General features: G+C 36.2%; 1 protein-coding gene across 2 annotated transcripts in view; it reads left to right on the top strand.

The window, feature by feature from the left end:
* The window catches only part of ITPR2 (inositol 1,4,5-trisphosphate receptor type 2), a 485,618-nt gene that overhangs the window by 378,313 nt on the left and 85,320 nt on the right, over positions 1-21,985 (top strand). For both annotated transcript variants that reach the window (XM_042946117.1, XM_042946116.1), the window contains exons 47-49: positions 2,160-2,352; positions 5,850-5,975; positions 19,295-19,470. In XM_042946117.1, the coding sequence (XP_042802051.1) occupies positions 2,160-2,352; positions 5,850-5,975; positions 19,295-19,470 (495 nt within the window). The remainder of the gene's footprint in view (positions 1-2,159; positions 2,353-5,849; positions 5,976-19,294; positions 19,471-21,985) is intronic.

The following is a 21,985-nucleotide window of genomic DNA, read 5'->3' as shown; positions in this document are numbered from 1 at the left end:
TTTTACCATAAATGGATGTTGAACTTTCTCAAATGCTTTTTCTGCATCTGTTGAACTGATTATATGATTTTAATGTTTTATTTTGTTACTGTACTACATCACATTGACTGATTTGTGGATGTTGAACATCCCTTGCGTCCCTGGAGTATATCCCACTTGATCATGGTATACAGACACTATTTCTTAAATGCATCCTGAGAATTTTTTTTTATGGTTTTATACTTTTGGATCAAGAAAAAAAAAAAACAACGTTTTTTTCCCCCTGCAATATAAATAGGTCCAATTTTTCTTTTGTATAATTGACTTCTTTAACCTGTGTTTGGGAATTTTATTTACTGCTACTAAATTTCATTCTGTGTGTGTATTTTTTTTCATTTTTTAATGTTTATTTATTTTTGATAAAGAGACAGAGACAGAGACAGAAATAGTGCATGAATAGGGGAGGGGCAGCAAGAGCGGGAGACACAAAATCTGAAACAGGCTCTACGCTGTGAACTGTCAGCACAGAGTCGACATGGGGCTCAAAGCCACGAACTGTGAGATCATGACCTGAGCCAAAGTCGGATGCTTAACCGACTGAGCCAACCAGGTGCCCCTTTTTTGTTTGTTTATATGATAGTATTCTAGCATTTAGTTTGCATATTTACATATCATTTAGGATAGCTTATATTACAAGTAACAGAACACCAGATTGACCATTGTTTGAACAATAAAAATATTTGATTATCCCACATAAAATGAAATCTGTAGGTACCGGTAGTTCTACAATTGATTCAATAACTCAAGTGATGTCTTCAGACATGCAAGCCTTTCCTATCGTACTTTGTGTCTTCCTTATTATGCTGGTGATATCTCACCTCAAGATTGCAAAAGGGCTGCCAGAGTTTTAAGCATCATGCCCTTCTATTACCTTTTGTTCTAAGTGGGAAGAAAAAGAATACAGGCCAAAACAAGAGTTTTTTGTATTTTGTATTTAGTTTTTTGGCTTTATTATTTTGTTTCTTTCATGTGACTCTCTGTTTTTTCAGGAAGCAAAATCTTTCCTGATTCCCTCTCCCCTGCCACCAGGATATTTCTACTTATGCCTCATTTCCTGGAACTAGGTCACATGCTTGCCCCACTATACCAGCCTGTGGTGAAGGGGAGTAGTAGGGTGGCCTTTCTGGCTTAGACCAATCCTGATTCATTCTTGAGGGATAAGCAGAGTATATAAACATGTACCTTGAGATTTAGTCTAAACAAACCCTTGTTGCATGGTGAATTCGTATGAAAATATTCAGCTGGTTTTTGTTTTGTTTAGTCTAACATTAAACTGTCACAAGTACCAAATAAGACAAATTGAAAATAAGGAGTACTTACATCTAGTTATATATTTAAATGGATATTATACCTACAAAAATATGTTTTGCCATGAGTAGGAAACATTTTAATGATATAAAGCACCTTTTTCTATAGAACTCAGGGCACATCACGTTGAGTATGTCATTTGGTCTCCAACAGATCTTTTTAGGAAGAACAAGCTAAGAATAAGATGCAGATATACCAAGTGCTGTGTTTAAGGTTATGCAGCCAATCACTTAGTTCTTAATTCTCTGATGTAACTCATGAAAATAAAAAATGGGTGACAGAAGTTTAATGTTATTCCAGAAAGAATAAAGATTTGGGGTTTTGTTATTTATAACAGTATTTATGATACAGTCATCAGTTAATTTTTCTTTTTTTATTATTTTTTAATATTCATTTATTATTTATTATTCATTTATTCTTTTTTTAATGTTCATTTACTTTTGAGAGAGAGAGAGAGACCTAGTGTGAGTGGGACAGGGGCAGAGAGAGAGGGAGACACAGAATCTGAAGCAGGCTTCAGGCTATGAGCTGTCCACCCAGAGCCTGACATGGGCTTGAACTCACAAACTGTGAGATCATGACCTGAGCCAAAGTCGGATGCTTAACCGACTGAGCCACCCAGGTGTCCCTAATTTTTCTTAAAGACACCAATGAAAAGTAGTGCACTAAAGGATTATTCTAGGGATTTCATGCTGGCATGTTTTTTCAAACTTAATTAATAAAATATCATTCATAAACTCATGCTAAAAACACAAAATAGTCTAAGACTGAAGTGCCCAAAAGCTAAAGCAAATGCACATTAATATTTTCAGATTGTTCGGCATGATAGGACAATGGAACAAATAGTTTTTCCTGTCCCCAATATATGTGAATACCTTACGCGAGAATCCAAGAGCCGTGTGTTCAACACAACTGAAAGGGATGAACAAGGAAGTAAAGTGAATGACTTTTTCCAGCAAACTGAAGATCTCTACAATGAAATGAAGTGGCAGAAGAAAATCAGGAGTAAGTACAATAAAGTAAAATGGTTAGTTTTGAGCATAATGGTAGATAAGTTGGTACTTTAGGATACATAACAGGATTCATTTAAATTTTTTTTACAGCTTATTTATTTATTCTGAGCGAGAGTGTGAGTAGAGCAGGGACAGAGAGAGAGGTAGAGAGAGAATCCCAAGTAGGCTTTATGCTGTTAGTGCAGAGTCTGACGCAGGGCTTGATCCATGAGATCATGACTATGAGATCATGACCTGAGCGCAAACCAAGAGTTGGACGCTTAACTGACTGAGCCACCCAGGCATCCCTAAATTGGCTTTTAATTTCTTGCCATTTGATGGTACTCAAATCACTTATAAGCTTAAGAATATAATCTCAGTCCACACCTGAGTGAGAGCTGAGACACCTGTGGCTTAACAGAAACAGAAGACTACATTAGATCATCTTTTAGTGCTGATCCTGTAGTTTTATAAATATTATGAAATGCAAGCTTGCAGCTGTATGTTTCAACTGCTGAACAGCTGCAAGTCTGCTGTCCTTGAATGGGCTCTGACTGGCCTTAACGATCAGTGAATGGGATGGAGAGACATCGGCACCAGCATGCTTGTCCTCTCTTATCTTAAGATCCTATGAGTGAATAGATTGTTTAATGTTTTCTTGAAAGTCATTCTTTCTTTCAAAATATCTTTACCTTGCCAAGTCAGACTAAAAATTCTATGGCACTTGTATAAAAATAAAGCAATGTTATAACTTTACAGTTAAAAATTAATATAATGCAGGAGCGCCTGGGTAGCTCAGTCACTTGAGCATCGTTCTTGATTTCAGCCTACGTCATAATCTCATAGTTGTGAAACTGTAACTCGTGTTGGGATCCACACTGTGGAGCCTGCTTGAGATTCTCTTTCTCTGCCTCGCCTCTGCCCCTCCCCTCCCCCCAAATTAATATAATACAGTTTCCATTACTTACATCACAGCAGTCAACTCTATATGCAAATATTGAGTTTTAAAATTTTTAAATTCTTTTTTTAAAGTTTATTTATTTGGGGGGTAGGGTCAGAGTGAGAGGGGGCAGAAGATCTGAAGTGGGTTCTGTGCTGACAGCAGAGAAACTGATGTGGGACTTGAAGTCACAAACCTTGAGAACCATGAGAACCTGAGCTGAAGTTGGACACTTAACCAACTGAGCCACCGAGGCACACCTAAAATTTCAACATTTTAAAGTTTATAATACACTTTAGTTTGCTTCCCCAGATAAGGGATATCATGAGTTTTAAACAAAAATTATTAGGGGGGAACTCTAGATTAGGTCTTTCCTATCCTTGGGGGATGTTTTCCAGACCAGCAGGCATATGTTCTCAATACCTCCATTCAACAGTGTTTCATCATTCCAGTTTCCTAGGAACTTTACTGAGTGTGGTTTATGGATTTGAGTGGAGCTTGTGACATACCATCTTTGGCTATAAGATTATGGTATCCACTGTTAGGCTTTCTTATCAGAATATTTGAAAAATAAAGAAATGACTCTCCCTTAGCATTTTGCCATATAGAACCTTATGGAATTCAGAGAAAATTTAGGGTCTCTAGAACACATACATGAAAATTCAACAATTTTATTTGGGACATTGGAAAAGCACACATTTTATCCCTGACTAAACTAAGTTGAATAATGAACTAGTGCTTGTGGGGTTTGTTCTTTTTTGGATAAATATTTTATCAATTATTAAAAAACAAATCTTAAAATGAATTTCAATGTACATCTTACATTTAAAGTTTGGAAGCAACTTACTATGAGGTTATAGATAGAATGATTCATTGGATGTACTACAAATGTATGTATCAACATCTTCTATTTTGTCTTAATGTTCAACTTTTCATTTTTTTAAGTTTATTTATTTTGAGTGGGGGGGAGAGCATGTGAGGGAGGAAAGGCAGAGAGAGAGGGAGAGAGAGAATCCCAAACAGGCTCCATGCTGCCATCACAGAGCCCAGTGTGGGGCTCGATCTCAAGAACCACGAGATCATGACTTGAACCAAAGTCAAGAGTTGGGCACTTAACCAACTGAGTCATCTGGGTGCCCCAATATTCTGCTTTTTAAAATGAAGACTCCTAATAAAAATGATGGAGATGCAGATATTTACAATTTAAGATACATCAGTCAACTAAATGCCATAGCAAATCATAGCCTGTTTCAGCTTTGGGATCCTTTATTCCAAGAGAAGGAAAACAACATATACTGAAGGGAAGTGCAGTTTATAAGTGAGCAGCAGATCCCAGATTGGAATTCACAGAACATAATTTGAAAAGTTTATAATTTCTCCTTGAAATTTGATGTTCCTTTCTCCCTCATGTAACTCCAATATTTTAGATGTGATGTTTAGATAGTAAGAGTTAGAGAATGGACAAGCTCTGAAAAAGTCATGTGGTCAAATTTGTATGCATTTCATATTTGTTCAGTTATTTAGGAGACGTAGATTTAGTAGATGCACCTACTAATTCATTTCTGAAGATAAATACAGAATCTCATTTCTGAAAATATTCAGTAAAGCCTCTCCCACTTATTAGTACTTCCTATTGTATCTTTCATGTTTTTCTGCTGTTAAAAACCCAAGTTTTTAGGAAGTGTTAAGGTTTAAAACTTAGATATTGTAAGGGGCACCTGAGTGGTTCAGTTGGTTAAGCATCCAACTGTTGATTTCAGCTCAGGTCATGATGTCACAGTTCATGGGATTGATCCCACATTCATGGGATTCTCTTTCCCTCTCTTTTTGCCCTTCCCCCCAATCGTTCTCTCTTTCTCTCTCTCTCTCTCTCAAAAATAAATAAAACTTAGATATTATAAATCATGAGTTCCCAGTAAGCAGTATTATACCATGCTATTAAGGTTCAGAATTTCAGGTTACTTTGGGTCATAGGAATATTCATCAGACATGAGTCTGGTTTGGGCTTTTTTTTTCCTTTTCCTTTTCTTTTACTTTTCTTTTCTTTTCTTTTCTTTTCTCTTCTTTGCTTCTTCTTTTACTTCTTCTTTTCTTCTTCTTCTTCTTCTTCTTCTTCTTCTTCTTCTTCTTCTTCTTTTGACTGTAAGGCATGGGAGTGGGACCAATTAATCAATATTACTGACTTACAAAGTGATACATACTGTTCTGTTAAGGGGGGCCCCAGGCATCCACTAACCTGTCTTTCCCCTAATCTGCTCTAGGGATGTGTCAGAGGGAATTATTACAGAATCACCTTTTCTGACTGTGTTTAGCAATTGCAAAATTACCCACCCCTTTATAATGGCTTGGGTGTAAATTGGCTGAAGAATAAAGAAGGAATCAAATAGAAAACTCCCTTATGGTACTGATTATAAACTTTCTTAAATAAGTCACTTTGGATGTTTATTTAAATGTGCTTTTATACTACTTTACAAAAACACAATTTAGTAAAATGTTGTTTCAGTAGGGTTCTTGTGTTGAGATCAAAATTAATTCTTCTGTTTTGTCCCATCACACTTTTTGCTCACTAGGTAACCCTGCCCTGTTCTGGTTCTCAAGGCACATATCCCTGTGGGGGAGCATTTCCTTCAACTTGGCTGTGTTCATCAATTTAGCTGTTGCTCTCTTCTACCCATTTGGGGATGATGGAGATGAAGGCAAGTGCTTGTCTTTCTTTAAATGATAAATAATTTTAAAGTTCTAAAAATAATACTCTTAAAAATACATCCCTTAACTAGTTAGAGCTTCAAAATAACAATAAGTTAATTCTTGTTACATAAACTTTTCTGTATTCATTGGAAGTAGACAATGGTGGTAAGTAGATTAGGCAGAAAACAATGGTCAATAGAAATGTTAGTTTTCCAAAACCTCATATACAGAAGAGCTATTAGAGGTATGCTAGACTGGCAAACAAAGCAATGAAAAAGAATTATTATTTCTACCTGATTAGTCTTACTGAAAGCATTTTTAATATGGTATCATCTTAATTATATAAATATATGGGAAAATGAGAGGTTTCTGCAAAAATATCCATTACGATTACCTTAAATGGTGGAATTTGTAATTTGCTCTCTTCCTTTCTTTTTGTTTTGTTTTAGTTTTCGATAGTGAACACACATGGACTCTGAAAAAAAATTTTTTTAATGTACAGCATAGAGCAGAATATGATCATAGAGAATATCTCACATTCTCAGATTAGAAGCTAATTCTTGTTTCCAATCTAGGACTTGTCTACATGATGACTGACTGAAATTAATATTATTAAACTAACAATAAATGAAGTTTTACAAAAGCAAAGATAAGAGATATCTCATTTTACATGAAATGGGAAGTAGAAGTGGAATATGCTGAAGGGTGGGACTGTGGAAAGAAAGTTTTGTTTAAGTCTCCCAAAGCGCATGGGAAAATATGTTGCAGGCTTTGGATACATTCGGTAAATAGCTCTGAAATGTGTGTGGAGAGAATTGATTGAAGGAAAAGATGAGAAACATTAATAAACAAGAACCACAAAGTGCTTTTATATTTCACCTGTTCATAGAATTATTGTAAGAATTGAATGAGATGCTATGTAGGTAAAGCATTTGGAACAGTACCTGGCAAGCATTCCATGAAGCTTAGTTGTTGTTGATGTCACTGTTGTTAAATATTAGTACAACAAAGGGAAGCCCAGTGAAAATAATAGTACAATGAGAGCAACAGGTATTTAAGCCGATTTCAGATGAACTGAAAGTGAGCATGGAGGGAAATGAGAATCCAGGACTAATTTGCTATTTCAAAGCTCTCTTACAGTTAATAGACATCAAAATCCAAACCTTTAGGTATAATTTGAATGCCTTTTAAAAAAGTTTGATATTTTAGAAGGCATGCTTGTACTGAAAGAAGAATACTCAACAGTGGAGCAGATGGGTGAGGAGTGAAATAGAAAACATAGCAAATATTTGGCCATCCGTTGTGGGAAGTTGCAAATACACCAGGAAGTGGAAACAGCTTTCTTTTCACTGTTTAGTCTTATTTAGTGATGACAGCCCTCTTGGCAGAGAAGAATGTAACTCTCGTAAGAAGAGAAGTCCAGCATGAAATGATAAATTGGTATCATCTGCACACAGAACGTTGAGAGTAGGTTGTAGAGTCTCAGTTAATAGAAGCATAAGGTCTTAGATATGGAAGCAATTCTGGAAATCCTCTGATATCAAATCCTCATTTGACAGATAAAGAGATGGAATCCCAGAGAGGCTAAAAAATGGTAGCCTCTCTTTAGTAGAAAGTTAACTCCTTTGTTTCCAATCCAGGACTTTTCTACATAGATAATTGGGTTGGGAGCATATAGATAACAGGAAGATGACAAATCTTCATATAGAAGATTATTTTTTCTGAGTTCCATTCTATGGTATCCCTTACTTGACCACTAGAGCCAATGTATATAGCCTCTGCTGCCACCTATTGTACATGAAATATAATGGTAATGGGCAATGCCACCCCTCTAGACATCTATTTTTTACTCATTCAGGAGAAAGTAAAATATCTGATACATTTTTGATACTTGCCTAGTAACAGTTATAGCAGTAATATTTATATAATAATAATAGCAGCTGATGTTGTTTACTATTTAGCTTGGGTCGAGCAGAATGCTAAACACTTCACATACATAATTTCATTGACTCTTCCTGACAATCCTATAAAGCAAGCACTTCATCTTTATGGATGAAGATCTGAGGCTTAAGAAGATTTGCCCAATAATTCAGGAGAGGAGTCCATAAATATGTATTTTTTAACAAGCTCCCAAGGTATTGCTGATGCAGCTGGTCATTGAGCAAGCACTTGAAACCACATGTATAGTACAGTTTGGAGTAAGGCTTCAGCGTCAGAAAGAAATAGGACTAACAAAAACACGACTGAAAAACATGGTGCCTCATCATCATGTGAAGATGCAGATTTTACTCTTCCAAAAGGACTGGGTAATAGTTAATACTAGTAACCAAGGTAGAGGCTCAATCTTAGGTGTCCGTGTCGAGTGAGGGGCACTGATGCTAAGAGAGAAGAGAAGGCATGAGCTGCCATTTTGGCAATATGGAATCCCAAGGTCATGTTTGGCTAACCTAATTACAGTTCTGGATGAGTTATTTAATTATAATTCTATGAATAAAGTTAAAATTTTGGTCAGGATTAGCTCAGTCTTTAACCTTCAGTTGTACACTATGCGTAGCTAGGAAGACTGAGAAAACAAAGTCAAAACGGAGAAGCGTACTTGGATATCAGAACTGTCTGGAGAAGGATAATCCTGTGCTGGACATGCAAGTTCTCTAATGCTGGATTTTGTTAGACATAGTTTGGGTGACTACTTGCCAAGAGCACTTGGAGGTGATTTAAAGGTGGATTAGTTGAGCATTAACATTCCTTCCACAAAGTACATGAAAATGATGGAGACATGTCAAAGAACACAAGATCCAACTTGCAAAGCTTCCCAGTGACCACATCTGCAGAAATTTTGAGGAAAAAAAAATGTATTGACAATAATACATAATAACCCATGCAATAAAATGAGAATCTAGGAGTCTATATGGATCATGAGAAAAGAAAGCTCCTCCTTACAATAGTATTCCAATTAATAAAAGTAGAAGGAGGGGCACCTGGGTGGCTCAGTCAGTTAAGCTTCCGACTCTTGATTTTGACTCAGGTCATGATCTCGTGGTTTGTGAGTTCAAGCTCTGTGTTGGGTTCTGTGATGACAGTGCGGAGCCTGCTTGGAAATCTCTCTCCCTCTCTCTCTGTCCCCACCCCATTTTTGCTTTGCTCTCTGTCTTTCAAAATAAACTTTAAAAAAAAGCATTAAAAGAAAAATTAAAAATAAATGTAGAAGGAATGATGGATATAGAATATCACCATTTGGCAAACAATACTGTAGTAAGAATCATCAATTGAATATTAGTACTACATTTAATGGATGCTAAAATTCATAGGTGAATGTTAGATGAAAACGCATAATGAGACACAGGATATTGACATAGTCTCAAAGTGTTTTACCCCAACATACTTATTCATTACGAGAGGAGAAAGAATAACTTTAATTTGGAGAAATCACTTTAAATGATCAGCGTTAATGTCACCAGTAATGAGATGTCAATAACAAGTACCTCTTGATATGATCCACTGACAAGGACATGGCAGTATTAGCCAAAAATACATAAACTGAGGAAATTTTAGACAAACCCCAAATTAGGGACATTCTTCAAAATAATTGGTTAGTAATCTTTAAGCTTATGAAAGATAAAGATAGAGGAACGTTTCAAATTAATAGAGACTAAAGAGATATGACAACTGATATAATATGTGATCCTGGTCCAGATAAAGAATACTAATTGGGCAACTGATAAATTTTGAATAAGGCCTATAGATTAGATAAAAGTGATATATCATAATAAAGTACCTAGGAATAAACTTAACCAAGGAGGTGAAAGACCTGTACTCTGAACAATATAAAACACTGATGAAAGAAACTGGAAATGACACAAAGAAATGGAAAGATATTCCATGCTCACAGACTGAAAGAACCAATATTGTTAAAATGTCCATACTACCCAAAGCAATCTACAGATATAATTCAATCCCTATCAAAAGACCAACATCATGTTTTACAGAACTAGAACAAATAATCCTAAAATTTTATAGGACGACGAAAGTGGTGGAATATCCAAAGCCGCACAAAGCTGGAGGCATCACAATCCCAGATTTCTATTATACTACAAAGCTGTATAATCAAAACAGTATGGTCTAGCACATACACACACAAAAAGACACATATATCAGTGGAACGGAATAGAGAGCCTAGAAATAAACCCTTGCATTCATGGTCAATTAATCTTTGACAAAGGAGACAAGAATATGCAATGGGAAAAAGATAGTCTCTTCAACAAACGGTGCTCGGAAAACTGGACAGCCACATGCAGAAGAATGAAACTACACCACTTCCTTACGCTATCACAAAAATAAACTCAAGATGGATTAAAGATCTAAATGTGAGACCTGAAACTGTAACAGTCCTAGAAGAAAACATAGACAGCAATCTTTTTGACATCAGCCATAGAGATATTTTTCTAGATCTGTCTCCTCAGGCAAGGGAAACAAAAGCAAAATTAAACTATTGAGACTACTCCAAAATAAAAAGCTTTTTCACAGCAAAAGGAAACCATCAACAAAACCAAAAGGCAACCTACTGAATAGGAGAAGATATTTGCAAATATCCGATAAGGGGTTAATATCCCTTAATAAATGTATTCAAAAACTCAAAATATATTGATTTATATTATCAAGGTATATAAGCAATTCAACACTCCCCTCCAAAAAAATCAATTAAAAAATGGACAGAGCACCTGAGTAGACAATTTTCCAAAGAAGACATATAGATGGCCAGCAGACATATGAAAAGATGCTCAACATCACTCATCATCAGGGAAATGCAAATTAAAACCACAATTAGATATCACCTTACACGGGTCAGAATGGCTAAAATCAAAACAATAAGAAGTAGCAAGTGTTGGTGAAGATGTGGAGATAAAGGAACTCTTGTGCGCTGTTGGTGGGAATGCAAACTGGTGCAGTCACTGTGGAAAATAGTATGGAGGTTCCTCAAAAAGTTAAAAATAGGGTTAAAATAGAATAATTCAACTACTGAGTATTTATCCTGAGAAAATGAACATACTAATTTAAAAAGATATGGGCATCCCTATGTTTATTATAGCATTATTTACAATAGCCAAGATATGGAAGTGAACCCATGTTTATCCAAAAATGAATGGTTAAGTGAAATAAGTCAGTCAGAAAAAGACAAATACAGTATAATTTCACTCATCTGTGGAATTTGAGAAACAAAATAAGTGAACAAACAAAGAAAAAAACAGACAAAAAGACTCTTAAATACTGAGAATAAACTGGTGGCTTCCAGAGAGGAGGTGGGTGGGGAATGAGTGAAATAGAGAAAAAGAATTAAGAGTACATTTATCTTGATAAGCACTGAAAAATGTATAGAATTGTTAAATCATTTCATTGTTCACCTGGAACTAATATAACACTGCATGTTAATTATACTTCAATTTAAAAAAGAAAAGATGAATAAAAATAAAAAAATGGTGTATTGCATTAATTTCTTGATATTCATGACTGTAATATGGTTATGTAAGATGGAATCCACGTGAGGGGGATATAGTAATTTTGCATTATATTTGCAGCTGTTATATAAATCTGAAAGTGTTTTGGAATGAAAAGTAAAAAAAGAAAAGATAAATATGAGGATTCTGTCCAACTCTAAAGTCCCTGGATTCTGGGTATAGACATTGATCATGAAATCACCTGGGAAATCCTGTGCCAAAAAAAAAAAAAAAAAAAAAGGCTTTGGTCATAATGAGCCACTTTTCCCAACCCCACACCCTACAGGCTGTTCCAGAGTCATTGTGGCTACTGTGGCAGTGAGGACAGGGATGCTGACAGAGGCAATGGGCTGTGTAAGCTTTCTCCAACCATGTTTTCCAGCCTGATCACACATGAACTGGGAATTACTGGTGTTTATATACCTAGTGTACTGTTGGATTGTAATATTAACTGAGAGTGCATTGTCTCCCTTCAACCATAGTAGTGGTGTATAATAATTAACAGAAGGGTCACCTGGGTGGCCCAGTGAGTTAAGCAGCCAACTCTTGATTTCGGCTCTGGTCATGATCTCATGGTTCCTGAGATAGAGCCCTACTTCTTAAGATTCTCTCTCTCCCCCCTTGCCTGCTGCCCCTTCCCCATGTGCATGTGTACTTTCTTTCTCAAAAAAGTTTTTGAGAATAAAATAAATAGAATAAATATAAAAGAAGTAATTAAAGGGAGGTACTTAAGGGGAAGGTGATTCTCAGGGGATCAGCTTAGTGCACTCTCTCCCCAAATCCTGCTGTAGATCATTGCCTTTCATTGCCAGGCTTTGAAGAGCTCAGTTTGAATTTTGTTTGTTTGTTTGTTTGGGGGAATATTATGCAGTAGTTTTTATTTATTCAACTACAAAAACTATGGCAATTTTTTTGATGGGTAACACTTTAGAGTAACACTATATTGCTATACATTTGGTTGAGGATCAGATTGGATTCAGGAACAAGTGAAAACAATAACAAAAATCTTCAAACATTGAAGCAAAGAAATACTTTTTTTCTCCCCTTTAATTAAATGCTACTTTCCCATAGGCTTCCCTAGACTGGTTTGCAGTCTAAGGTGATAGGAAACAAGGCTTTGGGCATTCTCAAGAGACTGCAGGTTAAGCTATGGTGCCAAGGAGGAGACTGAAACCCTGATCTGAGTGTTAATCTTAGGCATGTTCTGAGAACAGAGGCAGATTCTCAAATGTTGCCTAGTGTTCTTTCTTCTGAACCAATTATATTTTCCCTTCTCTGGCTAATTCAATGCAGTAACAATCCTGTCACTACCTTTCCTGGTTATGTGGAGGGAACCTGACAGGAATGTGTGGCTTCTGACTGGAGAGACAATGGACTAGCTTTGATCTATCTCCTCCTGAACAGTGAGGAGTTGCTGAGGAAGGCCTCTTTGGGCAACTGAAAGGTCCTGTGTCTTGGGATAAACATTTCTTACCCTTGGGAAATGGAGGACCTCTCAGCATGAAACTGTGAGCTCTTGAAGGCATTTCCACTTGACCGCTCTCCTCTGTCCCACACGATTCAACTTGGTAACTGGGCTGTAGGAAACTTTGTTAGATGTAAAAACAAAAAGAAGTTAACACAGGTCACTTTTTATGCCATTCTAAATATTTTGGGTATTTTCTCTCATTTCCTCTTTACCATTTTTGGAGAGGAAGCCCTTTTTTCCCTTTGACCTTTCCCAATGGTATGGATTGATTTTGATTGGTCATTTCCACCAGGAATCATAGATGACTGATGCCAGGTTTAGGAAGGGTGAGCTCAGTTTACATTTATTCAGGAATGCAAGGTTTATTTGTATGGCTACTGGTTTTGGTTTTGGCTTCTTTGTTTGGTTGATTGGTTTATTTATTTAACATATGCCTCTCTAAAAAGGAAACTTGTGCCCAGAGTTGAGTAATGAGGTTATGGCTGCAGCTGTTGGTGCTAGAGAATATCCTAGATGTCCATCCAGAAGCTGAACATTTGCCATGCCAACTGCCCCTGCCCAGTTTGGAAAAGGCAGACTAATTAGTGGAGAAAATTGCTGCTATGGGAATTTCTTATATCCAGAGAACATGTTTTTTTTTCCTAAATCAGTTTCAAATTTAGAGTGCAATTTGTTTTTCCCTCCAGTGCTTTGTGTTAAAGAAAGTTAAGTTCTTCAAGGTTATTTTAATTCATTCAATTTAATAACAACCACTGAGGAAGTGTGTCTATATGCCAGGCACTGTACTAGGCCCTAAAGACACAGAGGTTGGTAAAGCTGTCCTTGCCCTCAAGGAGCTTATGGTCTAATTAAGGGACGAAGAAATGAGTAAGGCACAATAAGTGAAGACCACCCATGGATTTATGGCTGGATGTCTACTTTAGCTGGAATGAGGTGGGAGAAACAGGAAAGTCTTAGGAGGTTACATGGAAGGCAGAGAAATGGAGAGAGACTTGAGGTAAGAAGCAGCGTGTTCTGTACAGTAAGCTATAAACGAGTTACTATGAAATGGATAAGATACTCCCATTATGTGAATTGAATTGAGGTCGCCAAGTTTGCTGTTTGAATTTTCTCCCATAAAGGACAAACTTCATACTTTTTAAGACTTAAAAATATGTAGAGTGAATTTTTTTAAAAAATTCCATTATTAAAGTAACAATGCTTATAATGGAAAATTTATACAAATATAAAATATTAAGAAGAGTCACCCCTCCCACATTTAGTGGGTAAAAACTGTCTTTGACAATTTGTACTATACTGTTGTCAGAGTTTAAATTTATTACTATTTTTGCATTAAATCTTCAGCCTGAAGCCAATGTGACCATTCTTACAGAATATGATTGCACCTATTGACAATTGGCAATATTGCCATTTTAAGTAACTTTTAAGTTTATTAACTTCACAAATATGTATCTAGCATTAAACTATGTGCAAGGTACTACATTAGATGCTCTTTGAGTTCTTTCTACAAAGCGATCAAATGCCCAATTTTTTAAAATATAATTTATTGTCAAATTGGCTTACATATGACACCCAGTGCTCATCCCAACAAGTGCCCTCCTCAATGCCCATCACCCACTTTCCCCTCTTCCCCACCCCCCCCATAACCCTTGGTTTGTTCTCTGTATTTAAGAGTCTCATGGTTTGCCTCCCTCCCTCTCTGTAACTATTTTTTTCCCCTTCCCTTGCCCCATGGCCTTCTGTTAAGTTTCTCAAGATCCACATAGGAGTGAAAACATATATCTTTCTCTGACTGACTTACTTCACTCAGCATAATACCATCCAGTTCCATCCATGTTGCTGCAAATGGCATGATTTCATTCTTTCTCATTGCCAAGTAGTATTCCATTGTATATATAAATCACATCTTCTTTATCCATTCATCAGTTGATGGACATTTAGGCTCTTTCCATAATTTGGCTGTTGTTGAAAGTGCTGCTATAAACATTGGGGTACAAGTGCCCCTATGCATCAGCAGTCCTGTATCCCTTGTGTAAATTCCTAGTACTGCTATTGCTGGGTCATAGGGTAGTTCTATTTTTAATTTTTTGAGGAACCTCCACACTGTTTTCCAGAGCAGCTGCACCAGTTTGCATTCCCACAAACAGTGCAAGAGGGTTCCCATTTCTCCATATCCTTGCCAGCATCTATAGTTTCCTGAGTTGTTCATTTTAGCCACTCTGACAAGTGTGAGGTGGTATCTCAGTATGGCTTTGATTTGTATTTCCCTGATGATGAGTGATGTTGAGTATCGTTTCATGTGTCTGTTGGTCATCTGGATGTCTTCTTTGGAAAAATGTCTATTCATGTCTTCTGCCCATTTCTTCACTGGATTATTTGTTTTTTGGGTGTAGAGTTCAGTGAGTTCTTTATAGATTTTGGATACTAGCCCTTTATCTGATATGTCATTTGCAAATATCTTTTCCCATTACATTGGTTGCCTTTTAGTTTTGTTGATTGTTTCCTTTGCAGTGCAGAAGGTTTTTATCTTAATGAGGTCCCAATAGTTCATTTTTGCTTTTAATTCCCTTGTCTTTAGAGATTTGTGGAGTAAGAAATTGCTGTGGCTGAGGACAAAGAGGTTGTTGCCTGCTTTCTCCTCTAGTGCTTTGATGGTTTCCTGTCTCACATTGAGGTCTTTCATTCATTTTGAGTTTCTTTTTGTGTATGGTATAAGAAAGTGGTCTAGTTTCATTCTTTTTTTAAAATTTTTTTTTAATGTTTATTTATTTTTGAGACAGAGAGAGACAGAGCATGAGCAGGGAAGGGGCAGAGAGAGAGGGAGACACAGAATGTGAAGCAGGCTCCAGGCTCCAAGCTGTCAGCACAGAGCCCAACGCGGGGCTCGAACTCACGAACTGTGAGATCATGACCTGAGCCGAAGTTGGACGCTTAACCGACTGAGCCACCCAGGCGCCCCTAGTTTCATTCTTCTACATGTTGCTGTCCAGTTCTCCCAGCATCATTTGCTAAAGAGACTGTCTTTTTTCCATTGGATACTCTTTCCTGCTTTGTCAAAGATTAGTTGGCCATACATTTGGGGATCCGATTCCAGGTTTTCTATTCTATTCCATTGGTCAATGTGTCTGTTTTTGTGCCAATACCATACTGTCTTGATGATTACAGCTTTGTAGTAGAGGCCAAAAGTCTGGGATTGTGATGCCCCCGCTTCGGTTTTCTTCAGTATTACTTTGGCTATTCGGTGTCTTTTGTGGTTCCATACAAATTTTAGAATTGCTTGTTCTAGCTTCGAGAAGAATGCTGTTGCAATTTTGATTGCGATTGCATTGAGTGTGTAGATTGCTTTGGGTAGTATTGACATTTTAACAATATTTATTCTTCCAATCCATGAGCATGGAATGTTTTTTCCATTTCTTTGTATCTTCTTCAATTTCCTTCATAAACTTTCTATAGTTTTCAACATACAGATCTTTTGCATCTTTGGTTAGGTTTATTCCTAGGTATTTTATGCCTCTTGGTGCCGTTGTGAATGGGATCAGTTTCTTTCTCATTCTGTTGCTTCATTATTGGTATATAAAAATGCAACTCATATCTGTTTGTTGATTTTGCACCCTGCAACTTTGTGGAATTCATGTATCAGTTCTAGCAGTCTTTTGGTGGTCAAATGTCCAGTTTTAAGTGCATGGTTACAATTTCTTGTTTAATCAGGGCTCCTGGGTGGCTCAGGCAATTAAATGTTGACTCTTGATTTGGGCTTAGGTCATGATCTCACAGTTTGGTTTGTGGGATCGAGGCCCTGCATTGGGTTCATGCTGACAGCGTGGAGCCTGCTTGGGATTCTCTCTCTTCCTCTGTCTCTTCCCCTCTCCCACTCATGGGCATGTGCTTCTTGCTCTTGCTGTCTCTCTCTCAAAACAAACAAACAAAAAAACAAACAAACTTAAAAAAACACACACAATACTTTCTTATTTAATCTAGGGGAAATCTTGGCAGGCCAGATACTGTCTAGGAAAGAATAGTCAAGATGTGTTTAGCCTATCAGGCATAAATAACAATGAGCAGTGTAACTATTAGTGTCAACACTAGGATTTTTAAAATAAGAATGTCATGGGGTGCTTGCGTGGCTCAGTTAAGCGTCCGACTATTGATTTCTGCTCAGGTCATGATGTCATGGTTCATGAATTTAAGCCCTGGTTTGGGCTCTGCACTAACAATGTGGAGCCTGCTTGGGATTGTCTGTCTCCCTCTCTCTGCCTCTCTCTCTCTCTCTCTCTCTCTCTCTCTCAAAAATAAATAAATAAAAATTTAAAAATAATAAAATAAAATAAGAATGTTGCACCAAGCCACTGCTTGTGAATTATACTGAAGAGTCCAGTGACTGGCTGAAAGTTGTTAAATGAACATCGATGTTGGCAGTTTTAGTAAACTTAAGAGTGAAGCTCCACAACTAGCAAATTTTTAACCAGAGACTTAGTTATGGACTCAAAATGAGCTCACAGATTATGTTTTTGTTTATTCATTTAATCAATGAATATTTACTCATTGCTGCATGCCACATTTGTGATAGGCCCAGAGATCACTCTTACAAAGCTAACATTCTGACAGAGTCCAAATAAGAATGAGAGAAAGTTGAAGGCACTATGGTCTCCATGGATCTTTGAGATCTGTGAAGCTAGGGTTGTTGGTGGTCAGGCTATGTTTTGGTAGACATAAAGTGTGAATCAGCCAACATAATAATAAACATGAATTGGGTACCCATTTTGTTAGCATTGCCAGAAGATGGGAATTAGGCTAATTTCCAGAGAATTGTATCCCCTCTTCTTTCCCCATCTTCAAAGTCATGTAATCAGATCATAAATATGGTGAGGAACTTAGATCAGTTCTCTCTTCCCAAATTTCTTTCATCACTGTTTGTTTGAGGCAACATGATAATAATAAACACTGAAAAAAAAAAAAAAAACAGCTAATGCTGTTTACTTCCTGACTTGCTTTGTTTTGTTTTTTAATGTCTAACAGACTCTTCCTACCTATTTTTGATCTATTAGCACTCACTATGAACTAAAGGCTTACACAGAATTCATTGAAGGAATTCAAATAATCCCAGGGTGTCAGTGATAATACAGAAACTCTACACACCAAAGCATTTGTGGTGTTTTGCATGCAGAAGTGAATTTTATAAATAATGAAACTGGCCAAAAGAAATAACTAGTGGAAAATCTCCATTTTGTTGTTTCTCCTGTGACTTCATTAGCCAATAGACCCGTGTTTGAGGTCCTACAGCTGATCTAATCAGCCCAAGAATGTGGCCCCTTACTTTACTTCTGCAAATCCAGCACCCCCAACCTTCACCCAGGGATTCCTCAAATCCACATAGTGAGTACAAATATCAATGAATTATACTTTTTTAGAAAGGAAATATATTTTTTAAACTTGTTTTGGGTAATTTCTAAAGAAATTTTGTTTGTAATGGCGTTCATTTTTTTAAGTGTTTGGCCACTTTTGTTTTCTGAGGCTTTAAATAGCTCACCATCTTTTTAGAACTTGAGTTGCGTCTCAGAACATACATTCAAACACACATATACACATTCGTACACATATATACACATGTATGTGTTAACAGCTAAAGCTTATGTCTATTTTATTAAAGACTGGATATTTTACATTCTTTTTTTTTTTTAATGTTTATTTATTTTTTGAAAGAGAGAGTGTGAGCAGGGGAGGGGCAGAGAAAGAGGGAGACACAGAATGTGAAGCAGGCGCCAGGCTCTGAGCTGTCAGCACAGACCCCGACACGGGGCTCAAACCCACGAACCATGAGATTATGATCTGAGCTGAAGTTGGATGCTTAACCGACTCAGCCACCCAGGTGCCGCTAAAGACTGGATATTTTACATTCTGAATTCTTTAGAAGAATCTATAATATAGAAGCTTCATAACAATAGAAGAAAGCAAGGTATGAGTTCAGTGAAAAAAATACTTGGTTTCATATGATGTAGCTGCACACTTAATAGTCATTAATCCTAAATTTTGAATTAAGGTTCCCAAGTGAGCTACATCTAGCAGAAGAAATATTTAACCGATAACTCTCATAGGAGAGAAAGATGAACAATTCTCCGACTTAATGGAAGGAACATTAACTAGGGAGTATTTAAACATCCTGAAAATAACCACAAACTTTCTGGAAATGTAATAATGAGGGATGTGTTCAGAGACATTGCCTCTAAATATATAGTGTGTAGAGTGGGTTGTTATGAAATTCAGTGTCTTATGACTTGACTTGCTATTGTTATATAAGGTGGAGTGGCAAAGAGTTTTACATTTTCTACTTTTGTCCTCAGTAAAAATAAACTTCTTCCACATTTTACAGGTACGCTTTCCCCGTTGTTCTCAGTTCTACTTTGGATAGCAGTTGCAATCTGCACATCGATGCTATTTTTCTTCTCCAAGCCTGTGGGTATTCGGCCATTTCTTGTGTCAGTAATGCTCAGATCAATATATACAATAGGTCTTGGGCCTACATTAATACTTCTTGGTGCAGCTAATGTAAGTACTTTACTTAGCTTTGTCCTATTATAAATTAATTAAAAATGTACTAACTATAAAAGTGTAACTATATATTTTAACTCAGGTATGCATAGTAAATTCTTATGTGTTGTGAATCCAAATTAATGAGAGTTTAATTTGTACATTCTTGATTTTGAGGAGAAAAAAATGACAAGTAAAAATTTGATATATTTAAGAAGGTGGCATTTGAGGTGTGACCCAGTTCTGCAATCAATTTAATCCAATCCAGTTTTAATGCCTTCTATACCCAAAGCTATTGACAAAAATGCTTCTGAGCCACTGTTAACATCCTAAAGTGACTTCTAAACCACCCAAGAAAGATTAAATTATATTTGGTAGAATTTTAGAAGTAAGTACCTTTTATAAAATGATCAAAGAAAAAAGGATTGCTATATGAGAAAATACGAAATTGGTCTCTTTTTATGTGAACAAAACCTATAAACTTGTGAAAGACATAGATGAAATTAATATTTTTTTCACTAAATTTTAAAATATTAGAACAAAGGAGCACATTTCAAACCTCTGTTAGGTAGGTTTAAAATAAGTAAGCCAGAGTACCATTGTATAGCAATATGTATAGCATTATTATTGTATAGCAATAATGTATAGCATTAATGTATACAATTATTAGCATATTATTGTATACATTAGCATATATATTATATATGTATATATTAGCATATACAAATAGCAATAATTGTACTCAAGAGATAAAATTTTAAAGGGATTAGACAGCTTTCTACATGGTATATCCATAAAGGAATATTAAGAAAAGGGCAAATCCTCAGGTCAATGAAAGAAAAAATGTTCAATTAGTATATTGCTAATATGTCTGCTGAATACCTGAAGCACTGTCTATATCTTGTACTGTGTTTCTAACATAATGTCCTATATTCTGGTATCTGCATAAATGACTTATCTCCCCTACTACATTATACATTTCTTATGGATAATGATTGACCATTCAGTGTCTTGGATTGTCATTGGTACTAACAAATATTTCTTTAATGAATTAACTAATGAGTGAGTGAATGAATGAGTGAAAAATTATCTTTGTATTCTTCTACATTTACAGTGCCTTGTACATAAAATACATGGCAAGTATTTACTGAGAATGAACAAATGAAATAGTCAACCAAACTTTTGAGAATTATAAAGCTGAGATAGAATGACCAAGTCTGTGTTTCTGTCCATTAGCATATTACACTTCTTTGAAGGTTCAACATGGTATATATGACAGGTCCCAGTTAGAACATTCAGGCAACCAAATTACCAGTTATTCCTCAATCACTGTCAATAAAGGGAAGTTTACTGTACATGCAAAGAGATCTATCAGTGAAGAATTCTGTCAAGTACCAAATATACGATTCCTAAGCTTTTTGAGGGCAGGGGTTGTTATGTTCATGGTATAATCCTGCCCTCCTCATTCCCAACTCCATTTTTCTCCCACTTCATGCCTACTACTTAAACACTCAAAAATTATTTACTTGAACTGAACTTGTACTTTGAATGTTTTGAAAATAAGCTAATTTTGCAATATTGCCAACCAAGCTAATTGAAGAATCTTCATGGATTTATCTAAAATTTTCTAAATTGGGGTGCTTGGGTGGCTCAGTCAGTTAAGCGACCGACTTTGGCTCAGGTCATGATCTCGCCATTTCCAAGTTCGAGCCCCACGTCGGGCTCTCTGCTGACAGCTCAGAGCCTGGAGCCTGCTTTGGATTCTGTGTCTCCCTCTCTCTCTCTCTGCCCCTTCCCCACTCGTGCTCTGTCTTTCTCTCTCAAAAATAAATAAACATTAAAAAAATTAAAAAATAAAATAAAATTTTCTAAATCTATTAGAAAACTTGAATTAAGGAAGTCTGGCTTATTATTTTAAAAAAATACATTCAATTTTGAGCCAGATTATTTGAAGAAGCAAATAATATTCATAAAATGGCAGCTGGTCTTCAATAAGACATTAATTCAAGAAAGAGAATCTAAGTTTGATAAGTTGAAATAATAGCTAGCTAGAGTTGGGCCAGAAAAAAACAAGCATTTATTGGGCCTCTGTTATCTGATAGACATTGAAAACACCAAGAAGTGGAGAATGTGGTTCTTGCCATACAGAAGCTTCAAGAACATATAAAGAGATAAGGAAAAACATTTTAATGTCTATTGTGGAAACCAAAAACATTTGGAATTATTTTTCCTTTCCCCCTTGGGGACAGGTTAAAAAGATGATTTCTGCCTAAGGTTTGGTGAGAATAGTTTCATTACAGGAAATGAAAATTCATATAAGAGGCAAGTATTGTACTTTAATTTCTTCATGGGGAGAAAATACATGGAAATGTATCTTTCTTATTAACTGTATGAATCTGTGAGTACTCTTCTATTTCTCACAGCATAAAAAATCCATTTGCACACCCCCATTATAATTTGGTAGTTCAGGGTATTTTGACAAAGAAAATAATCAACTTTAATTTGAAACAAACAAACTGGATAGAATAATTGT

This window comes from Panthera leo, chromosome B4 (assembly GCF_018350215.1).
Source record: "Panthera leo isolate Ple1 chromosome B4, P.leo_Ple1_pat1.1, whole genome shotgun sequence".
In the NCBI taxonomy this organism is placed as follows: Eukaryota; Metazoa; Chordata; class Mammalia; order Carnivora; family Felidae; genus Panthera; species Panthera leo.
This window is presented reverse-complemented; position numbering and strand designations above follow the sequence as displayed.